The 22,328-nt window shown below is 49.1% G+C and overlaps 9 protein-coding genes across 9 annotated transcripts; 4 read left to right on the top strand and 5 right to left on the bottom strand.

Annotated features, from left to right (window-relative positions):
• Positions 1 to 1,186: 1,186 nt before the first annotated feature.
• Positions 1,187 to 1,555, bottom strand: BC939DRAFT_435899 (uncharacterized protein). Its single transcript, XM_051553549.1, has one exon. The coding sequence runs from the start codon at positions 1,413 to 1,415 to the stop codon at positions 1,194 to 1,196; it is 222 nt and encodes a 73-aa protein (XP_051417135.1). The 5' UTR covers positions 1,416 to 1,555; the 3' UTR covers positions 1,187 to 1,193.
• A 1,330-nt stretch (positions 1,556 to 2,885) lies between these two features.
• BC939DRAFT_498629 (uncharacterized protein) lies at positions 2,886 to 5,704 on the top strand (the record flags this gene model as incomplete). Its single annotated transcript, XM_051559837.1, has 8 exons — positions 2,886 to 3,039; positions 3,159 to 3,232; positions 3,329 to 3,431; positions 3,523 to 3,623; positions 3,745 to 4,167; positions 4,247 to 4,300; positions 4,389 to 4,778; positions 4,889 to 5,704. 8 exons carry the CDS (start codon positions 2,886 to 2,888, stop codon positions 5,702 to 5,704), a joined length of 2,115 nt encoding a protein of 704 aa, XP_051417134.1.
• Positions 5,705 to 5,902: 198 nt separating this feature from the next.
• Positions 5,903 to 6,761, bottom strand: BC939DRAFT_472769 (uncharacterized protein; the record flags this gene model as incomplete). Its single annotated transcript, XM_051558298.1, has 2 exons — positions 5,903 to 6,134; positions 6,235 to 6,761. The coding sequence occupies 2 exons, from the start codon at positions 6,759 to 6,761 to the stop codon at positions 5,903 to 5,905; spliced, it is 759 nt and encodes a 252-aa protein (XP_051417133.1).
• Positions 6,762 to 8,808: 2,047 nt separating this feature from the next.
• On the top strand, positions 8,809 to 9,175 carry BC939DRAFT_418760 (uncharacterized protein; the record flags this gene model as incomplete). The annotated part of the gene is made up of 1 exon (XM_051553041.1): positions 8,809 to 9,175. A coding segment is annotated over one exon (252 nt), but the record flags the coding sequence as incomplete, so codon positions are not given.
• A 3,654-nt stretch (positions 9,176 to 12,829) lies between these two features.
• BC939DRAFT_405817 (uncharacterized protein) lies at positions 12,830 to 14,549 on the top strand. Its single transcript, XM_051552838.1, has 3 exons — positions 12,830 to 13,627; positions 13,719 to 13,991; positions 14,097 to 14,549. Exons 1-3 carry the CDS (start codon positions 12,941 to 12,943, stop codon positions 14,481 to 14,483), a joined length of 1,347 nt encoding a protein of 448 aa, XP_051417131.1. The 5' UTR covers positions 12,830 to 12,940; the 3' UTR covers positions 14,484 to 14,549.
• On the bottom strand, positions 14,545 to 16,215 carry BC939DRAFT_435890 (Fibrillarin-domain-containing protein). Its single transcript, XM_051553548.1, has 3 exons — positions 16,074 to 16,215; positions 15,552 to 15,707; positions 14,545 to 15,455 (listed from the first exon to the last, which is right to left on the bottom strand). The coding sequence occupies exons 1-3, from the start codon at positions 16,081 to 16,083 to the stop codon at positions 14,665 to 14,667; spliced, it is 957 nt and encodes a 318-aa protein (XP_051417130.1). The 5' UTR covers positions 16,084 to 16,215; the 3' UTR covers positions 14,545 to 14,664.
• A 290-nt stretch (positions 16,216 to 16,505) lies between these two features.
• On the top strand, positions 16,506 to 18,549 carry BC939DRAFT_435888 (YjeF N-terminal domain-containing protein). The gene is made up of 8 exons (XM_051553547.1): positions 16,506 to 16,660; positions 16,765 to 16,855; positions 16,956 to 17,054; positions 17,154 to 17,239; positions 17,352 to 17,532; positions 17,674 to 17,706; positions 17,815 to 17,929; positions 18,064 to 18,549. The coding sequence occupies exons 1-8, from the start codon at positions 16,649 to 16,651 to the stop codon at positions 18,272 to 18,274; spliced, it is 828 nt and encodes a 275-aa protein (XP_051417129.1). The 5' UTR covers positions 16,506 to 16,648; the 3' UTR covers positions 18,275 to 18,549.
• Positions 18,550 to 18,603: 54 nt separating this feature from the next.
• On the bottom strand, positions 18,604 to 19,103 carry BC939DRAFT_472765 (uncharacterized protein; the record flags this gene model as incomplete). Its single annotated transcript, XM_051558297.1, has 2 exons — positions 18,604 to 18,878; positions 19,013 to 19,103. The coding sequence occupies 2 exons, from the start codon at positions 19,101 to 19,103 to the stop codon at positions 18,604 to 18,606; spliced, it is 366 nt and encodes a 121-aa protein (XP_051417128.1).
• Positions 19,104 to 21,654: 2,551 nt separating this feature from the next.
• BC939DRAFT_145779 (uncharacterized protein) lies at positions 21,655 to 22,287 on the bottom strand. Its single transcript, XM_051550185.1, has one exon. The coding sequence runs from the start codon at positions 22,200 to 22,202 to the stop codon at positions 21,855 to 21,857; it is 348 nt and encodes a 115-aa protein (XP_051417127.1). The 5' UTR covers positions 22,203 to 22,287; the 3' UTR covers positions 21,655 to 21,854.
• Positions 22,288 to 22,328: the final 41 nt, after the last annotated feature.

The raw sequence follows: 22,328 nt of genomic DNA, 5'->3' as shown, positions 1-22,328 counted from the left end.
CCTGCGACGCACAGCAGGTCAATATAGTTTGGGGATAACGTGGTTTTATTTTTATCCCTCTTTTTTTTTTTTTCTTGCTCCGGTTTCCTTAGTTCAGGGTAATCCAAGCAGTCAAGATAGGGGTTGCCAGGAGGGGTTGCCGGGGAGGACAAGGGGAGGAGACAGGAGGGGAGGACAGGAGACGAGGTGACCAGAGGAGGATCAGGGGTGGACAGAAGAGGGGGCGGCCATAGAGCATCTTTGTAGATACAATAATCAATCAATACAAGTAAAAACCAGCAAAGACACCGGGAAAAGACCGGCGATAGGTCTTTGCGTTAGTCAGGCACTAGCGTAACGACCATGTTTCAGTAATGAGAGGAATGCCGCCTCTTCCAGTACTACGAATATCCAGCCTGGAGCCATGCGAATGCCTGCGCAAGACCCATGTAATGAATCCTGTGCAAGACCCGTGTAAACAATCCTGCACCTGAGCCGGCAGAGAAGAGAGCAAGAACGGTGTGTCCGAGAGGGAGACGATTTTATTCTCTGGCACATATTTGCTGCGCTGTACATAATAAGTTCCTCCCTCAAGTAGTGGAGCAGGAAGCCGGCGCGAAAAGTGGTAGTAGCTCTAAATATCAGACTGTCTCAATATATTAGAGCTTGCATATATTTGTTGGAATGAACATCACCTACGTACGTTATTTTGCTTGGAACGGGAAAGTTGAGAGTGATCATCATGGTTCTTGTTGGCTTTTTATTTTATACTCCAGGCTAAGGGTGTCGACGCCTGTCGCTAGGTTTTTTCCTTGTAAACCATTTGTAGACTTCTATAGGTACTTCATAACTCCCTCATGCTTTGTTGACGTACTGCAAGCATCGCCGTCTATGTTAGATGATGTGTGTTGGTCGGCATATATTTTAAGGAAATTGCTATTTGTCGACTGGTGTATTTTGATATATCACATTTTGCTATTTGTCGACTGGCGTGTACATCACTACATAGCTGCGGCACCTGTAGCGCCTCTCTTTACGCGTCAGGTAGCCATCAGCACGCGTCTACCATTGCTTATAGCATAACTGGCACACCTTGTTTGTTTGTCAATCCATCGACGCACTTGCACCTATCGTTTGACAAGTCTTTTTTTATGCGTTTATCAAATATTATAATTGCTCTACTCTATTCAGTCATCATCTGTTATCGCCTTCTTTCATTGCGAACCCCTACTGTCTTGGGATTTCTTGAGGTCTTCCTCTTTCTTGACTCCAGCCTTCACCTTGCTCTGCCTTTTCCTCTTGTTCAGCTCATTGCTACTCTCGATTCGCTTCTCCCTGGGCCTCCTTTTACCGCTGACCTTAATGGGATTCTGCATGTCGTAACTAGCACCACCGTTCCCTGCGATTTTGCCATCGAGCATGTTGACTACTCTCATAGCCAGCTCCGGATCGAAATCTGCCCTTTCCGATACCCTCTTTATCTCTCCAACGAGCTCGCCGAGCAGCTTCTTCTAGGATAGGATCTTCGGGCTTGGTCGCACCGTTCTCGCTGAAATGAAGAGGCCGTCGATTGTTCGTATGTAACCTAGTTGTCGCGCTCTTCCAGCAATGCTAATCGCTTCATTGTGAGTGGCGGGAAATACGGATGGCTCCCTAGTCAGATTGGGCTCGGCATTGTCTTGATAGCCCTCGCAAAACCATCTCTTCTTGATAAGACTTATAGGCACCTGCAATTCCTATCAACCAGTATCGCTTTAAAAAAGCGACACTAGACGAGGCCAGTATTCTGAAGGTGAAGGCATGCATAGAAGTAGAATCCGTCTTTCAAAAGCACTACATGCTGAACGCGAGCGGGATTTTGCGAAGTGGGAAACATCATAGATGCGCTCAACGCTGTGTTCTTCAAGCCGAGAAAGCATCGCGGTTAATGATACCCTGTGGTGATCCTGCTTGGTCGCATTCTCGACCAAAGTACAGCAGGTAAAGATCAACGATGGGCAACTGAGCAAAATTGGCAAGGAGATCCACAAATTACATGGAGAAAAAGAAACTTACAGCGCTATCTGCAACAGACTCTCCTGACTGAGTGTCTTTCGCTCTATAAAACAGGGACTCCCCCATTTCAGTTCCCATCTGATGCAGGGGCAAAGTTTCCAAGGTAACGCTGTGGATTTCTCTAAACAGAGCGACCCTTCCCTGCAACTACCTCGAGCATCTGTAAGAGAGAAGACATCAGACCCAGCAACGACTTGATGCTGCTGTGAAGCTGTTCAACTCTATGCGTGGATTGCATACCATCCGTGAAGTGCACTGAGACCCAAGGTCGGGTCCAGTGCTCGCGGCGGCCAAAGTCTTGTAAGGATACAAATATGCCTTGGATTCTGTGCCTGTCTTGGATGTTGCATCGACCTTGACCGCTGCATCTGCCGTGAATGTTATGTCTGCTACGGATCTTGCTTCTGCCTCGGAACCAGGACCAGCGCTCCCTAAGTGGTCAATGATTCGAGACCAGCCCCTCTCAAACTCGTCAATGGTCAAAGAGTTGTGAACACCATCGTCAAAACTAACGACAAGGCAGAGGAAGACTAAGAGGTCTCAAAGAGAGTAAGGTCCCGCAATAAAGGAAGGCGGTAACAGATGGTAGAATAGAATAGAACGTAACAAAAGCCCAGAAAAAAGGCACGTCAAACGATAGGAACAAGTACACTGATGGATTGGCAGGGAATCAAGGTGTGCCGGCTGTACTAAAAGCAGTAATATACGCGTGCTGAAGGATATTTCTCACGCGTAACGATGGGTTACGGCGCTACATGTTGTGATGTAGTGACGTTTCCGATCGAGTTCCTTCATTCAAAGGGGTGTGTGTTCCTGGAGTTGATGGTAAACGACATCCTCACTTCACAATCATGGATCCACCAACGGCGAGGACAGTCGTTGCATCCCTTGCGGCCATCACCACTGTCGTACTACTCGCTCGCACTCTCACCTCAGTGCCGGACTCGAAGACCAGGAGGCTAAAAAGTAATGGCAAGCCCAGGAACAAGAGCCGGAAGACACAGGGTATGGACGGCCACGAATACCATTGCAAGGCGATGATCTCTATATACTGCTCCCATCATGAGGTCACTGGACGCGGATACTGACGGTCTCTTGCTCTCTACTGTGTATCTTGTCTTTAGACACAGATGCTCCTCAATATGTCACAGGGCTGGTCAACGTCGGAAACACTTGCTTTATGAATGCAGTACTTCAGGTAAAGCAGCAAGGATTGCAGGAGAGGATGGTTACGTCGATCTTATAATCGGATCAGGGTACCAATACAATGCTTTTGCAACGCTCATCTGGATAGGCGCTGGCGTCTTTACCATCTCTACGGGCTTATCTTGAGGCGCGCAAGGATATCGGACATGCCCAGGACTCTATTACCCTTGCGCTCTGCGAGACCGTCGAAAGTATGTGTGCTTTCATTTCAAGAAACCCAAAAGTGCCATGCACTAAGCTTAGAGCCATCATGAAACTAACGTTTCTCAATGACAATGATAGTGCTCAACACAATGCATCGTCGCCCGACAGCAAAACGACTTGTTCGGATGGTCAGCACTGTCAAGGCGAAAGCGGCACATGTCCTTACCAGTCAACAACAGGTACCCTTCTGGCCAAATATCTCCAGTGAGGCTGTTCGAAAACTGCTCGGAAGAGTCACGTCGCGCTAACACCACGCTACCACGCTCCAACGTTTATTGATGTTCGGCTATTCGACTGAAGGATGCGCAAGAGCTGTTCCAGATTCTTTCGTCTCAAATTTCAGAAGAGCGCGAAAAGCTAGACCACCCGGGAACAGCCTCATTATTAGACCGGACGGCCGTAAGTGACATCCTGAACCCACCGCCTTCATTACCAAGGCGACTGTCTTCATCATCTGTCATGTCCTCTTCGCTGTCGTTCAGTCAACTTCAAGTACCAAAACGCGATGGGAATGCATCACCCTCCTCAGAGCCTTCCTCGCCCTCATCGCATTGTGCTGACGCCAAGGAGGAAACATCCGCCAAGAAAGAGAAAGGGGAACCCATGGCAATGACTGCCAGTTTGATCATGGACAGAAATGAACAGGAGAAGTTCAGTCGGGCCAAGAGTCCCTTCATGGGCTTACTCGCTAGTCGTGTATCCTGTGTGGATTGCGGATATACTGTAAGTATAAGTTGGAGCCCTCGAGCGCGGAGAGTTTATTCTATGTACTGAAACTAATAGATCCCTTCCATTTGGAAAGGCGGCAATTCGGCATTCGACATTCGATAATCTGTCGCTGACTGTGCCACGTCAGGTATATCATCGTCAACTGTACTCAAACTGCGCCAGAACTATGTCCATGCTTTTCTTTGACCTATTCTTCCAACGTTAATTCACAATAGTATTCTTGCAGTCTGGAAGATTGCCTCGAATCGTTTATTCATTTGGATACGATCACGGACTTCAATTGCAGGAAGTGCACAGTGTTGAAAGCAAGCAAGGATCTGGAACGCATGATTGAGCAGGGACGGAAACCCCTGGCGGGAGACGAAGCACGGCAGCGGGAGAGTCAGACTGGCTCAACTGCACCGCAAGAAAATGCAGGGGCCACCAACAACCATCCAGCAGAGTCACAGCCAGAAAATAGCGGATCTTCAAGGAGACGGTCATCAAATGGCGTTAATGGTGCTGGTAACAAAAAATCTGCCACATCAAGGATTAGTCTTGAAGAGATGGAAAAGATGAAGGAGCGTGTTGACCAGTGCCTCGCTTATGATATCGAGATGGATTTGGTATGTAATGAACGCAGCGTCATGTTTTCTCGTCATGACGAGCAGCCCAGCATGCCGCTATTTGCCACCAACTGACCTTATTATAACTTCACATGATAAATGGTGAATAGTCGCCACTTGAGTTGACACCTGTGCGATCTAATAGAACGACCAAACATTCGATGATTGCGAAACCGCCACAAGCGCTGTGTCTACATCTCAATCGATCCATGTTCACGCCTTCGGGCCAGATGACCAAGAACCCTTGCAAGGTCCTGTTTGGACCCAGACTGGATTTCACACAATTTACGACTTCAGGGCATCTAACTACCGTTGCAACAAAGAGCATGTCTCGTCGAGGGTCAGTCTCGGGACCTGGAGCAACATCAACGGCAGGCCTTGGCTCTGAAAAAGGCATCGCAACAGTACCAACTTCGGCAGGAGCGCCAGCGTCGTTGTTCTCTAGACGAGAAAGCAACGGATGCATCCCACTTTCATCACCATGGACTGCACATACGGGCTCTGGACTGATAGCAAGATCAACTCTTGGTGTGGGTAATGGTCATGGGGAAATTGCTGGCAAGGACGACGGAGGAGATGACCGGGTGGTGTACCGGCTGTGGGCAGTGATTGTTCATTTTGGTAGCCATAACTCGGGACACTTTGTGACTTACCGACGGATCCCTTCAAGTTCGACTTTCTCATCCTCCGATTCATCGGCAGCTCTACGTCGGCGCAGGAGGAAAGACGGCGTGGAAGAGAGGCAGGTGGGTGACATGGATGACCTCAACGTTGCTGACTCTGAGAAACTAACTCAGCCATCTGTACCGATGGTTACGACCGAGGACAAGTGGTGGAGGATCTCAGACGAAGACGTCCAGATTGTGGACTGGGCTGTGGTCAGAAATGCGGAAGCGTACATGCTGTTTTTTGAGAAGGAGGCATGATCATCTCTTTTTGCAGCCGCCAACAAGGACACGAGCCCTACTGCTGCTCATTGTTTTTATTATCGCATCGAGGTTAAAAATAAGAATAAAAGTACATGGCGAACGTTGATTGCCTATCATAATAGGACTAAATAAAAAAAGGGATATATGTACGAACGCGTACAAAAAAGCAAAGAAGACAATTGTGAAGCGCAAAGCTTAGGACCAGGCAGGACCAACACGACGGAAGACCCAGGACTCGACATCTTGACCTTCAGTACCGACGCTGATGTCAACAGAGGCGTACAACTTGAACCCAATTGCCCTGAGATTTGCCAATATTTGAGACAACATCATCCTGGAGACCACGGCCTCAACACCGCAAGGGACGAACGGGTTTCCGCGCAGCTTGAACTCATAGGACGTGTCGTATATTTGCTCTTGTTGAATGCTAATGGATGAGGTTTCCCCAACAAATGCATAATTAGTGTCGCTGCCCAAGAACATCTTAAATAAGACAAGGTAAAGGCGGGTAGGCCTTGTCAACGTACCCAAACTTCCACTGCGTCTGAACGGCATGCTTGATCAGTGCTGGGATATCTGCAGGCGCGTCAATCAGCCGGATCCTGTCTGTTCGATTAAAGCTCATCGCAAACATCTCAACTGCACCCACGTCGACAATGCCAGTCGCCTGCGAGACCGATTCAAAAAACAACGAGTCCTTATCGCCCTGCTTCTTCGAGACATCGGCCGCCTGGATCAAGTTCCAACCGTTCTGAGCCATAGTCCTGAGCACGCCTGTAAGCAGTCGTCTGGATCTGACGGCCTCGATGCCCTGGCCGAGCCAGGGGTTGCCCATGAGCTTGAATTCATGTGCACCCGAATAATTGGCCTCGCGCTGGATCCGGCCCCAGGAGGTAGCAATGGCCTGGCGGATCTGATGGGAGAGCTCGGGGGGTGTGCCGATAAGACGCAGTTTGTCGCATTCGTTTAGGGTGATGCAGCACACCCGTGGGGACTGCAAGTATTGAGTAGGTTGGTAGGCTGAATATGAGGGTGGCTCCTGTGGGTATCCCATGGCGAAGTACTTTTCTGAGAAGTTGAGTAGGGATAAGGTTCGTGCAAGAGAACGAGAGAAGAAATGAAAAAAAAAAAAAAAAAAAAAAAAAAAAAAGAGAGGATGAAGGAATGAAGAAAGAGTCGACAAGGCATGTGGCGATGCATGTATGAGAGAAACTATGCTTTTAAGGTTTATGTGCAAAGTCGACAAAGCAGCTTCGCCGCGCTCTAGTCTCTCTCATGTGGGTGTTGTTTTGTCTAGCTGCAAACCATCCCATACTAAAGAGCCAGATGAAAGAATTCTGAAATAACAACCAACGCTGCGTCTCCTGCGCTCATGCGGCAATGCTCTCGTTCGACACTTTGCAGCCGGTATCATTTGTTGCACACGCATGGAAGGCGCCTCGGTCCCTGCTAGGAAACGCTGAAGCTCCTCAAGACTGTACGTCCCTCTCTTCATAAATGAGTACAAGCCAACCCCTTCGGCATGCTTTGCCTGTCTCAGGTTATAGAATCTTCTGGTCTTGCCATTAGCGACACATCGCCTACAGCGCAACAACAACCTTCCTCTATCATACTATTTTATCGATTGATATGAGGAGAGGGAAAATCTCAGCATCGACCACATCAGCAAGCATGTACGACACGGAGGAAGACTAGTTCCTCAAGGACCTTCATCTACTTAACCGATGCTTACATCGACTTGGGATTAGCTCACGAATTGGATCCATCACACACTTTTATGAAGGCGGTATCCTCTTGTTGGACGAAGAACCTCAGGGTTGCTTCCATCGCCTTTGATCGCCCAGCCTTGAAACACCTGTGCCTTCCTTACAAAGCTGGACTTCAGCATTTAGACACAGCAGCCCGTGGTCCATACTATAAACGTAACTATGGGACGTCAAGTGTAAGTGCCATTCTCTTCCCGAGCCGATCTAGATAACGATGAGCATCGGTGAGCAGATGTGCTGGACCGGGCACTTTTTTCTGTCAGAAGGACTACTTTTCCACGTTTCTGGCGCGCCACACTCTGTTCTCCTGAATTAGGGGACCAAGACAATGCCTCTCTTCTGAATAGCAGCCCCATGCTGACTGCGATTGAATTTCACGGTGTGGAGTCAGGACCTCAGGCCATTGAATCGATGGTCTACCATTCTTCTTCCCTAATTTGATTTAACCTCGAGTACGCCTCCAATATAACCTGAGCCCTTGTATAATAGACCTTGTCATCCCGTCCCAAGCTGGTGGAATTCTTTGACCGGCGATTGAGGGCACAGCATATCCTCAAGGTTGCGGACGACGATCAAGAGACATTTCGTCTGCCGAAGTGGGAATTCAAGAAGTCTTTGTGTCTTTATCTGCGGATGGGTCCACAGCGTTCATCATGACGCCGATCAACTTTTGTGCCGCTTGCAAATCAGAAGAGGTTTCAGAAGCTGGATGTTGGCACTCTATCAAGATATGGACTCAGCCACGATGGTCTGTGACTTAAAAAATCGGTCTATTGGATGGCTTGATACAACTGCAGAAGCTTGAGTTTTCAGGACTCTGGCAAGGTCTGGACAATACTCATTCTCAGGCTAGAGATATGGCTACATTTGCGGCAAAGCTTATGTAAGGGAGGAGTGCAGCTTAGCGAAGCGCTATAGGCAGGGGAACGTCCGAGTTCAGGAACAATAGAGGTGCTGACATAGCACATTTCTAGGCACGGACTATTTCACAGAGTCAGTGCTCAAAACGACTGACTTGATGGCGGGAATGAAATATTACCCTCGGTGCCGCCCCTGAGATGAAGGGGTTATCCACTCTTCTTTCAAATAGTAGATGTTGGACCGGTATTTCAGCATCCAATTTATCTAAGCAACGATACATTCTTGTGTTTCTACATCTCTCTGCTGCTTCAATTAGATCGGCTCTCGCTCACTGCTGGGAACAATGCTTGTATGTCTTGCCTTGTGTGCCAGTGCATGGATGTTTCTCTATGTGACAGGGGTTGCGGTTGCACCTCCGTTTTTTTTTTTTTTTTCCCTCGGGTTGTTTGCCACCAACCCAAACATAATTGCACGCACCTCCGTAATTGCACAACCATCCTGGCCTGTAAGTCTGTCGCATCACTCAGCTTCCTTTCGTCTCCATTCGGTCTCCTCATCCTTCCATCGCCAATCATCATCTTCACCATAAATCACACTCACACACATACTCTCTGCGCATGCACCACAGTGTGTACAAAGCAAGCCACGATCACTCACGCTGCACTTGAACAAAGACCACAAGGACACCCCTCATACAGTTCTCCAAGGAAGAAGGCAAGGACGTAGCAAACACAGCACTGACACGCCTTATAGGTGATGCCGAATGAACTCTCCCCTAACACATTCCTTTGCTTCTTCTTGACACCCTTCCATTCTGTAGTTCCATAGCCTGCAAACAGCGTCTACACGACCACGAAATGCCATCTCAACAACCGCCGCACCTTTTGACGACCCCGAAACTTGGCTTGGAGCGAGACCGAGAAGCTATTGGCTCACCGGCAACACAGGACTGGACGTTATCGCCCTCAACAAACAACAGCATCTCTCTTGGCACGACAGGAACCGGCACAGCTTCGCCCTCCACCAACTCTGCAGGAGTCTCAGGAGTGTCAGCTGCAGCTGGGAACTCTGTCTCCAGGAGCCGCAGACGCTCCTCCTCCGTCGGAGTGTCCTCGTCGTCTTCAGTATCCGCAGCGTCCTCCTCCTCTGCTGCACCTGCCGTGGGTTCAGCTTTTTCTACAACTTCACCTTCACATCTGCCGCCAATTACGCCATCTGAAGCAGGACCCTCCACTACGGCCGCTGATCTCCCGGCAAGGACGTCTGGCACGACACGCTCGCACACAGCACGACTACATGAGTCCAGTGAACACCGTCATCATGGGACGTCTATTTCATATGCTCTTGAGCGCCACTCATTCTTGGAGAGACCCACACCTTCATCCCCTCAGCAGTCCCAGACGATGTCAGTATCTCCGCATTCACAGCTGGACCAACGCTCATACAGTAGCGATCACATTCGCACTCCTGTCCCTCGTCGGCGGCAAAGGACACAGTCTTCTCAGGGACGTTCAAAGATGCACACCCCTTCAGTCCAACTAGCTCTCGCCAACCCCACGTTATCGAATAGTCTTTCGAGCTCTCCAGCATCGAGTCGAGCGAGGGCAGAGTTGGATCAGCAGGCACATGCAAAGCACACATTCGAACGTAACGTGAGGCGCTACTACTATCAACTGACGATCGGATGTCAGCAGCACGACTGCACCAACCGACTCTGCAGATCCAGCAAGTGCTCTCCGAAAATGACCAAGGATGCCGCAGCCATTCTCGCAATTCAGCTTGCAGCCAGACCGCGGTTGTTTTTCTGCACAAACTGTCCACTGGATCCTGTTATCAATATGCCGGACTCGCCATTACCCACTATGGGGGCGCTTAGTGAATCGCAGCCATCGGCCCAAAAGAAGCAGAGTCCTCCGTCAAGGCTCTTGGCAACAAAAGCCGCCGCAATGACATCCTCTTCTAGATCATCGCCAGGACCTGCAACCTCAGTCGAGGACTTTGGACGCCACAAGGAGCACCGACTGTACGAACCTAACGAGTACTCAAAATCGGTTCCATCCTTCTCTGTCTCCCACATTCTTTCGCCCTCCAAATCCCCAAAGACGCCATCAGGGTCTCACAGCACGGACGAAATTACTACAGCAGTGCACTCGACGCCTTCTCAGATGGAGCGAGCAGGGACACCACTATTTCGATCACTGCTATCGGTGTCACCATTTTCGGCAATGTTCTCCCCTGGAAAGTCGCCATTGTCTAGCCGAGCAGGCATGGGCAAGAGCCGGGAGCTGTTCAGGAGGCGCGCAACATCGCCAGTGAAGCGACTCAAGCCGTCACTATCAGTCGGAGAAATCGCCAGCGCAAACGAAACGCCCAGGAGGCAGTCAGGACACACACTAACAGGAGAGAGAGCTAAGGCCATGAACGGCGGTATTCAACCACCAGACCAGCCTCATCCCTTCAGTCCATCACGTTCAGACAGCCCTCCACGAACGCCAACATTGCCCTCGAATGTCGAGTCGAAGAATAGCTTCCGTATTCACCCATCTCTCCGGAAAGACGATACGCAATGGGGAGAGTCTCAATTAGGAGGGGGCTCTACGCTCTTGGGAGAGGAATCGATCGGCTTGGGATACTCTTCGAGGATGCTACACTCGCAAAAAGTCCTCGATCTTTCGCGATATTACCACGCCCAATTGCCGAACTCAGGGTCAGCATCGAGGCATAACCACAAGCAGAGACGGAAAAGGGCTCAAGTGGCAAAAATCGACACTAGTCCGAAAATGCAGCCAGTCTTTGGGTCAAATAAGGATCCGGATAGCGACAGTTTGGACTCGTCGTCATGTACGGAAGATGATTATGCGAAAACTGCCCTTAGTACATCTCGGCAACAACCACATCATCAGCAGCCTTTCCCTATTCAGTCGACATGTTTATCTTCGCTCTCACCGCCTCAATCACCTTCAGAGCAGGAGTTACAAAACAGGACCCTTTATTCATATGCACGGACAAACCTGAGGAGAGATTCATCGGGTTCTTTGAGCTCTGAGGGTGAAAGTATTCCAAATCGTCAATGGCCGTCTCGCGGCCGGTCATTGGAGGAGGATGTGCATTGTGGTGGGTTATCGTCAGCATCCAGTAGGAGGTCTTCTGTGAGCGAATCGGACCATGTGGAGGTTGTTCTACCATACCTCAACCTAACCTTACTTCGGCAAGCGATCGCGACGTACAATTCCTCAAAGTTGAACGATAGTTCAAATCTGTCACCATATTTGGGCTACAAGGAGTTCAAGCCGAGCCGGACCGTCTCTGCGACTCGACCTTTGGAAAGCGGAGAAGACCTCGAAACTTTGGAAGGCGGTGTTTCCCCGGCCTTTGAAGCTGGAAATGAGCCGTCTCTGGAGGGGACTCTTGAGGCGCTGGACTTGAAAGACGACATTTTTGGCGGCGATGTCTTGCCTGCGGATCAGAAGGTGGTAGACTGCAACACACGGGTTCCAGACATCCAGGATGGACACATTGGTTTCGCCAATGGCGAGGACGAACGAAATGAGTCAAGGAGAGCCCACAATGAGGATCTCTTACAACAATCGTCCGGTTTGGATACCGGTGACATTTTTGGGCGATCCAAATTTGGATCACCCGCTCATTCCATGGTCTCGTCTAATACCTATTCCACTGAGGGTGATTCGACATTTTTGGTGGACTCGCTGCGATCCGTGTTCTCGTCAGCCACGGCCTTGGGGTCCAGCTTTTTGATGAAGGACCGAGAAACAAAATCGGAACTGGAGTTCGAGCCTTCGTCTGGAGGAGTCAACGTCGGAGGAATTGATCTGGAAGCGCTGCGGGAATGCTACGAGATGATGATTGAACTCAAACCCAGAACTATTTTCGCCATCCAGGTCACCAATTCAATCGAATTGTTGTTGGCGCGATTAGAGCTCGAACAGGAAGTTACCAAGGACGGAAAGATTTGGTCTGAAGAGGAGATGAGAGCCGTCATTATCCTGCTGATGGTGAGTATTATTCTGGAGAAGAGCGTTTTTATAAGGTGTGCTTCATTTATCCACGCCACTCATTCTCTTGATGTTTTCGATGTATAGAATCCTTTTCTGTTCGAGCAGCCGTATCAGGAGTCGCTTCTGCGCCGAATTCTCTTGATCTTCACTGCGCTCACGGACAAAGCGACCCTGACCCAATGGCTGTCGTGTATGGACGAGGAAGGAATGGCACAGCTGGTGACGCTATTCAAAATGTACCTCTCGGCCCATTTCACGCCTCGACCCGTTGGCACGATGCACCCTGCCATCTGTGCGGTCAAGGCGTTAGGCATTTTGTATGAGGCTAACAATATCGGCACTTGTCGTGAACAGGAGCGTCAAAGGCGTTCAGCCATCAAGGATGCTAGAGACGGCAAGCAGAATGTGCTGCCGGAGACCACATCGACGATTTCGTTCAAGTATTTTTATTCAGGCGTAATGGAGGCACTCAAGTTTAAGGACGAGTACCAGATCTGGCGTGAAGGATGGGGCAAGAGGTGGGTCATAGTATCCAAACTATGTTATGTCTTTAGGACCTGCCTTGCTGAAGAGATTACTAATAACTGCACATGTCTGCGCATATCTTGTGCCATAGGGAATCTGAAAGGTCATTTTCATATTTCGACTACCCGTTCCTCCTGTCACCAACGTCGAAATCTCATATCCTTAACTTGGATGCCCTGACCCAGATGAGTGCTCATTACGAGGATGCCTGTGTCCGCCACGCGCTAGCAGACCATGCGCAACGTCTTCTCCCGGACACCATGACGGCATCAGCACGCGAGTTCCAAAAGGGCATCAGGGCGGGATCTTCACCATATCTTGTTCTGGAATTGACCCGAGCACATCTGGTGGAGGAGGCGTTTGAGCAGATCACAAAGAAGCATGCGGATTTGAAGAAGCCTCTGAAGGTGGCCTTTGTGGATGTTGGAGAGGAGGGCATGGACCAAGGAGGCGTGACGAAGGAGTTTTTCCAGATCATGGTCGAAAAGGTCTTTGATTCGCAGTTTGGGCTGTTCAAGGAGTTGGAGGAAGGGAGATGCTGGTGGTTTGAGGGCGTGCTAGATGGATCGAGTCAGTTGGAGATGTCGAAGAAGGATATGAGGATTCGACTAGTGGAGTATGAGCTGGTAGGGATCCTGGTTGGACTTGCACTGTATAATGGAGTCATCTTGGGAGTTCGGTTTCCGACGGTTGTGTATCGCAAGATGCTTGGTTGGGAGACTGGCCTTGACTCGTTCATTGAGTCGTTTCCGGTACGTATCAGCTCTACGAAAGATGTGTGTCCTTGGCGTGTTAGCATGGGATGCTTTATTTACACACTGTCCTTATGTTTCAATTTGATAGTCCCTCGGCCATGGACTGGAGCAGATGCTGACCTGGACAGATGGTGATGTGTACGATGTGTTCATGCGAGAATTCGAGATTTCATATGAACATCTTGGACAAGTTACCACGCTGCCTTTGGTTCCTGGCGGAGAAAATATACCGGTGACAAACGAGAACAGGGGGGCGTATGTCCGAGCGTACATGGAACATTATGTGCACGAGCATATCCGACAAGAGTTCGAGGCATTCCAGCGAGGCTTCGAAAAGATTTGCGGTGGACAAGCGCTCAAGGTACATGAATAAGCGAGGTTGTTGATGCAGGCGAAATTATAGTGATTATCAGATTCAATGGAACTAACAGTTCTTCATCATTTTTCATTCTTTATAATTAAACAGCTCCTGCGACCTGAGGAACTGGAGTTGCTGCTCTGTGGAAACTCGGAACTAGATATGCACGATCTCGAAGCCAGCTGCCTGTACGACGACGGTTACAGTCCTAGTCATACACTGATCCAAGAATTCTGGGAGATTGTTCACGAGGATCTGTCGCCGGAACAGCACAAGCAGCTTCTGGTCTTTGTCACTGGAAGCGATCGTGTTCCCATTCGTGGACTCAAGGACCTGATGTTTGTTATCCAGCGCAATGGACCTGATTCGGATCGATTACCGACTGCGTTAACTTGTTTCTCAAGGTTGCTGTTGCCAGAGTATGCGAACAAAGAAAAGATGAAGGAACGGCTGGTCACTGCGATCGAGAACTCGAACGGTTTTGGACTCGTATAGGAAGATGTCTTCGTACCCTTGATACCACCCAACAGAGCACAATAAAGCGAAGATATTGATATGGTGCACAGCGCATGCATGTTTTTTAATAATAGTCATATGAATGAGAAATGAAGGTAGTGGTACTAATATACAAACTGCATAGAGAGAACGATGAAAAAATTGGTAAAAAGTAGCCGCTTTACTTGGAGCGAACGTACTTGCCGACAACGAGGGCGTGATCTCTCTCGAAGGGCTCAAGGGTCAACTGCTCCTGGGGCTTGATGCGCTGCTCCTGAAGCTTAGGGATCTCACCCGCAAAGACGGTAGCGGCATCAACAGTCGAGTCGATACAGTTGGCCTTGATGGAGATGACGATGTGTCCGTTGTTCTTCAAGAAGTGGTGAGCGTTAATACCGATGATACGGGACTGATCCGGCTGGGCGACATCTGCGAAGATGACATCGACCATGCCGACCAACATGCGGTACTTGTGAGGGTGGCGAGCATCCTCGATAATTGGGATCACGTTCGTGCGCTTCTTGGCCATGTTGATCAAATCGCGTCCGGAGCGGTGAGAGAACTCAACAGCATAAACAAGACCCTCAGGTCCAACAATATCAGCAACGTGGGAGACCGTGGTTCCGGAGGCAGCTCCCAGATAAAGGACCTTCTTGCCGGGAGCGATGTGAATGTTATCGACACCACCAAGGACACCAGCAGCGACCTTGGAGCGGAAGGGGTTCCAGACACGGTACTCGGTCTTGACGCCGTCGGCGCCTTCGATCGCAATGCGCTTCTCGCCATAGACGGATTCACCGGGAACGAGGTTCTTGGTCAGAAGATAATCCTCCTTGCCGTGGGCGACGAAGATACCCTCGTGACGATGAGGCTCGACAGTGACCTTGGCTCCGCCCCTGGCACCACCTCTGGCTCCTCCGCGGGCACCGCCACGGCCACCTCGACCGCCGGGACCACCGCGCTTAGCAACACCTGTGAAATGCGAAAACATACTTTGTTAGAATGGACTCTTACGGATGTAATGCATAAGCTGTAAGGCTCAGAAAAGAAACGGAGAGAATGGCTTACCACCACGACCACCACGGTCGCCGCCGAAACCACCACGTCCGCCGCCACGACCACCGCGGTCGCCACCGAAACCACCACGGCCACCACCACGACCACCACGGTCACCGCCGAAACCGCCACGGGCGCCACCACGGCCACCACGACCACCACGATCACCTAGCGTACACAGAGAAGAAAGGGATAATATAGCGTTAGATGTCTTTTGTTTCATACAATGAGGCCCGGGAGATGAAGATCTGGTTTTCAGAGGACAGAGTGGGGCCAAATTGAATGTTGAGATAGCCAGCCCTGTTAATAAAAAGTCAATTGGCTGTAGCGATTTCGATATGAAAGACATCAAGTGGGTGCTTGACATCACTGAGAGTTGACTCGAAAGAATTGCTTGTGCTTCTTGTCCTTGCTGGATCTTCTTTCAAGTGGTGGTTGATCTGATGAGTCCTGTAGTGATCCTGTTGAGTCGATGAGACTGATCCTTCTTTTCCCCAGGGGTTTGATTCACGACAGCCGCTTCAAAGGACATACCGAAAGCCATTATGATAGTGTATTAGAGAAGAAGGTAGAGAGGGATATCAAAGTGACACTGCAAAGAGAGTGTAAGGGCGAGGAGGGGTGCTGAGAAGAGGGAGGGAGAAGAAGAAGAGAGAGTGAAAAAACAACAAGACGCAGGTTTATTTTGACGCTTTTTTTTTTTTTTTTTTCTCTTTGTTTTGAATCGAGTAAACACAGTCATAAAACATCAGCCTCCTCTCGCTAGGTCGCTGGGCTGAGTCGTGCGAGGACCAAAAGTCCGATTCACTGGCGTGTGTGGCCAATGGCATTACACTGCACAGAGGTTGGAGGGTGTCCCGCATGGATGCCCCGATAGTTTCAGATACTAGGGCCGATGCTACAGCTATAATATAGACATACTGTATATCTATCCAGGGAGCAATCGAAAGTCCAGGCTCTGTGCATTAGGGCTACTATGCTTTCAGAAGCACAGCCCCGGTGTGAGGACCATGAGACTGGCTCTTACAAAAGAACCCATGACACTCGAATGAACAAACCTCACACTTTTCTTCTTACATCCTGCAAAAAGAAGAAAGAAGCATTCCACCATGCCCATCAAGGTAACCGACCATTCTTGTGTGAGCATTCTACAACTTCATTCCCTCCTTCCAATTCCAATCCGCCTCTTTACTCATCCGACCCCTCGTTGTTGTGTTGACAACAGTATCTATCACAGCGTGCAGCACAGGCTATCGACGTCGAGCTCATGTCTCCGACCGGCGGAGGGTTCAGCTTTGACCAACTTGTCGAACTAGGTACAATGCAACACATCTTCTCCTTCAATGACTCGCATTTCCTTCAGCTATGAGACCCTTCCCTTACCCATATATTCACGTATATGTTACTATCGTGTAGCTGGATTCAGCGTCGCTCAAGCGATCACGAAAGAATTCAATTGCGACAAGTATCCAAGAATTCTAATCTTCTCTGGTCCAGGAAACAACGGCCTCGATGGTATTATCTTCAGCCAGCATGATATTATCTTCATCCTCGTTATCAGACCCTTTCCATTGCTCACCAATGCCAATGATTTTTCTCGATATAACATTGTAGGTCTCGTAGCAGCTCGCCACCTCTCTCATTTTGGGTACCAACCCAAAGTATACTACCCAAAACGACCAGACAAGGCCGTCAATAAGGTATCAACAGTTTATTGCCCGAACCTTCACTTTGACACCGACTCTTCGATACCCCACCCAACTCGCTGACACACTAACACGCGGCCGACTTCTCGGGTGTGGGTGTCTGTAGGGGCTTATGAAACAATGTACTGAACTGGAGATTCCTTTTGTGGACACACCCGAGTCAGGCTTGCACAACAGCGATCTTATTGTCGATGCCATCTTTGGATTCAGCTTCTCGGGTGATGTCCGTCAACCCTTTGTCTCGGCGATCGAGGCACTCAAGACTACCAAGCTGCCCATTGTATCTGGTGAGTTCTTGCAACGAACAACTGAGTGAAGAAATGCTGTTGTGAAGCGGTGTCATGAAAAACAGCTGAAGAGGGGGGAAAAAAACTGTTTTCTAATGTTAACTTCTATGACACCGTTTCGGATGCAATTCTTTTTGGTAGTCGATATTCCCTCGGCGTGGGATGTGGAGAAAGGTAAAACGAAGGACCCGAAGAGCAAGCACCGAGCGGATTATCGAAAAAAAGAAAACTCTATGTGTTTCACAGAGACTTATGCCGCTTAATAACTATGAACTTCATCAGGAAACGTGAACGAAGGATTCCAACCGACCATGCTTGTGTCTTTGACTGCACCCAAGGAAGGTGCCAAGGACTTTCAAGGCCCGTACCATTACCTTGGTGGCCGGTTTATCTCAAAGTATGTACTCCCCACATCATGATCTCGCCTCTCTGAGTGCCATGTCCCTCTTCTCATCCCTCCGCTCTCCCGTACCCTATCCCTCTCAATCAAGGGCACCCGCACTAACTGGCTCTGAGTTTGTGTATGCATAGGCAAATGGATCGCAAGTGGGGACTGAACTTGCCAGAGTTTCCAGGAACGGATCAATGCGTTAAATTGGAGAACAACCGTTCAACACCAACATCAACATCAACATCAGGTTCATCCTCAACAGCCGCGCCAACAACGGATACGAAGAAGAATGTTGGCGATAAGATGGACCGGCATTTCATGGAAAATGTTGTCTCCAACAGCTTTGCTTAAGCTGCACGAGGGGAGGAGAATGAAAGAAAGGAGAAAAAAAAAAAAGAACGAAAAAATGCCATTGTACATATGAACGCCCAACGCACGGGCATGCATTTTTTTTCGAAAAATACAGAATTGGTTCGCACTGTGGATCACTGAAGAATTGATGATGTAACAGAGCTCTGTAGTGAAGAGCATCTTATCACATTGGATCCTGCCCTTTTGCATTCAGACCTTGTCAATGGTGGTAAACGTTGCCTTTCTTAAAAAAAAAAAAAAAAAAAAAAAAAAAAGACAAAAGACAAAAGTGTCTGCTGGTCGTTCCACGGCCTCAAATTTGACTCATTCTAGGGCCCCTTAGGTGAAGAAATGGGCCGGCGACCGGCATAGTTCAAAAGGATGGCTCTAGTCTCGTGGTCGTCAGCATCCGCTCGCCAAGGTCTGGGCCCATGAGACTTAGCATACCATGGAATTTCAGTTTCAAGAAGTGTGGGAGCGGCACTGGGAGTGGCAGTGGGTATAGAAGAGAATTTCCTGCGTGAGACAGAGTAAGGGCCGGATAATGTGGCATGGGACCTAACGGGTCTACAGATAGGTGATATCCTTAGAGCAGGTGTAAATTCTGCAGCGTTGTTATTATATGCAGGCACAGGAAAAAGGTAAGAATGTTAACGATCACCCCATTAGATAGGATAAGACGTTCTGGCAGAATTAATTGCAACACGATAATGCTAGTGTGATGCGATCCTGACATACCTGGAGATACCGGAGCAGCAGGTGCCGAAGTAGTAGATGCCATGAGGACGAACGCCCAGATCGAGGGGAGAGCCAGAGAGAGGAAGCGCATGTGCAAGAGGAAAGGAGGTGATAAGGAAGCCTAGTTTGTAGGTGCAATGAGCGATGAAAACAAAGGTACTGTTGAAGCAAGAACGGGTGAAAGGAATGAAGGGAAAGTGGGACGATTGCCGCGTATAAATAAGAAAGGACATGAGATATGTAGAGGAGCGCCACACAGCGCGAGAATGTGGATTTGGTGACAATTGCACAGCTGGACAATTGAGGTGGAGGCTACAACGCGTAAAATTACCCTGAAAGAATGCAGTGGAAAGTACAGGTCGAATATGTAGAGCGTCAACGTGCTTTTAATTAGTTATCTAGTCAAGAAATAAGGAAAAGGTGGCTACAGGATTCATAACACTTCGCCTGTGCGAAGTATGTAGAGCATGGAGAGGCAAGTATGAATATCTAGTAACAATCTCCAGGTCCATAACGACTACGACCAGCTCAGATAAGTAGAAAGCGTCAAGCCTCTTGTAAGCAGCTGCACCATATGGTCTCGTTCACTTCCTTCCATGTAAACGCGATGCCTGTACGGAAACATGCTCCATCCTGAAGAAAACACGCGACGGAAAGCATCTTAGCCCCCCTCTCCTACAATCATCAATGGTCTTTCTATTTTCCTTTCTTTTCGTAGCCCAAATCCAGCCATCATCGACTAATCCGTTTTTGATGCTGCTATTTCTATTTATAGCAGGGCTGTTGTGGTCTTTCTACGCATTCCATGAGGCATGTCCCTCCCATAAGCCCTCCTCTCCCTTCAAACCTTTGTCAAAAGTGCGGCATGTGGACGTGTTTAATAGATTAAGCATGATCTTCCTGAAGCCAGGTCGATCCTGAATACGACACCATTGGAAGAGGTGGGACGATGAGGCCGAAACCAAGCCATTCAGCGATCTCCGTTAGAACAAGAGGCACGACACGACCAAGGCCAGGTCCACCAACTTTATCTGATATCACCTAGGGCTATTAATGACGCTCTGGTGCCGCCGGGTTTAACCCCCTTATCATACAGAGCGCTGTTCTAGCTTGCTTCGTTGATTGCAGTCTGTATAAGTAGGAACGTCTTCTTGATATGGAGACCGAGTTCGTGGAAAACTGCAGCAGGGAATGCGTCGTCTCCACTGGAGGCTCTGGCCAGGCGTCGTAAATAAATTGACGATCGGATGAGATGTCTAACTGGATCGAGAGTTGCAATTGCTGCAACTGAGGGGACACTGGCTATCTTTCCGGTGAGCTGAAGTTGTTTGCCTCCATGCAGTAGAGGTACATTTTCTTCAGACGGACATAGGTAGCCAGTACGTATTCACCAAGGATTGGCTTTGCTGAGAAAGAGCTTGACTACTCTCAAGCCTGGACAGGAGGACACAGAAATTGTGATATTGTACTGGAACTCAACTACCATGGCGCACATGTGTATATGTCTAGCTCTTATAGCTTTGGATTATGCTGGACGAGATATTCAAGGCGGTGACTTCAAGGATTCTGGTTCATGAGCTGCATGAAGTGGAGACTGCGAAGGCGTGTGCAAGACTCGAGAAGGAAGTCCACTGGGTCGTCACAAGCTCAGATATGGTCGCCATGCAACCTAATGGCCCATTGCGCTGGTGTTCCAATCAGATCTGGACTATGGTATCTTAGGCGTGGAGGTAGGGTGTAAAAGAGGCGTTTCGGTTTTTGCAGACTGCCGCTACCGAAGCGAGGTGGGACATGTCGTGGAGCTGTGCTACATATGTGCTTCATATGTGCTACATGGCGCCGAATTCCCGGAAGGACTGTATTGTGGGCGCCTATTTATCCAAGGAATGGGCTAATGGTGATTAGCCGGAAGAAAAATGTTGCTTCTCAATCTTATTGTGCTACTTGAAAAAAGGGAAAAACTTCCGCGTGCGTAAAGAGCGAATTTGATCTACGCAGGAGTCATTTCCAGTATGACTATTCATGCGCATGACCCCAGGAACCGGCGTGGAGGAATGGGATAGGGAAGGGGAAGGTGCTAATTCCAGGCCTTACTACCATCCTGTTCATGTGCGAACAGAGGGTGGAGAGCACCATGTCTCCTGGTGCGGCAGACTGCCAACGCCTTGTCTTGATACAAAACGCGTTCCGGGATGTGAAGATATGCGGGGAATAAGGTTTGGTGTCAGTCCTCGGAATTTCGTTTATGGGGCAATAAAATCAATCAGCCAGGCACACAGCGGTAGCAAGTTAGCCCAGGATCCAGCTAATGATTCATGGTGCCCGTCAGTCCAGCCAAGAGAGCTTCAAGATTTATACTCAAGACTCTTGCCCCGTAGCGTATTGCTGCTGCTATGGCTACCATGGCGATGTGTTTATCCAGGGAAACCCTCTGGCACATAGAATTGTCAATACGAGACATTTGTATGCTCCAACGTTGACACGGGATGCAGCTCAATGGGTGCGGCGCTTTATACCGAAAGTGCAGCTGAACACAATGTACTCTGCTGGTGGCAACGAGGATCTGGGAAACTGCGTCAGCGTTTCTGAGTTAACCCCTATTTGAGGGTTAACGACTTCTTCTTCGACACCACCATTCGTCATCTTCGACACTTTGGACCCCTCAAATCAACTGCCTGGTTAGGAGAGACCTCGTCTTGCATTGGCCATCTTTTGGTAATCGTCCGTTAGCTGGCCACGGCATGAGCAACGCGGCCTAGGTTTGCCTGTACGCCTAGACTAAGGGGATATGGCGTTAAAAAGTATAAAAAAAAAGGACTCTCAGAATATTCATTACCCAGCTCTATTTTAAGAAAGATTCAGGACGGTCTACACTCATGCAGAACACATTCGCGACCTCAGACGTTTGGGCCAGCACTCCTGAAAGACTTGCACTCCGCTCCAGGTGTTCGCATGATACCATGTAGACAATGGTCGTTAGTGTTCTTCGGCAGCACTTTCGATGGTGTCTACGCAGAAAAAGGATCATCGAGACATAATCACGAGGCTCTGGTGGGCCGTGAGAGGATGGGGCTCTCGACACCGGGGTTTGTAATGATCGTGTGGGTTCATTTTGATCGCGTGGGCTCAGGGGAATATGCGCCCATGAAGGGGGTCTCCTGCTCAAAATATGTCTATATATATGCGGCATCCTTTACCGAGAACTCCATACATTTCCAGACGTTCTTTTTCATTTCCGCCACACTAAAGATAGTCCACTCCGTTGGCGCGCCGAACAGAAAGGGATATATATATAACAAGATCCCATTTTTCCCTT

The sequence above is a fragment of the Gamsiella multidivaricata genome (genome assembly GCF_025024155.1).
Source record: "Gamsiella multidivaricata strain RSA 2152 chromosome Unknown BC939scaffold_3, whole genome shotgun sequence".
In the NCBI taxonomy this organism is placed as follows: domain Eukaryota; kingdom Fungi; phylum Mortierellomycota; class Mortierellomycetes; order Mortierellales; family Mortierellaceae; genus Gamsiella; species Gamsiella multidivaricata.
Note: the sequence above shows the minus strand (reverse complement) of the source record. Positions and strands in the feature narration are given on the sequence as shown.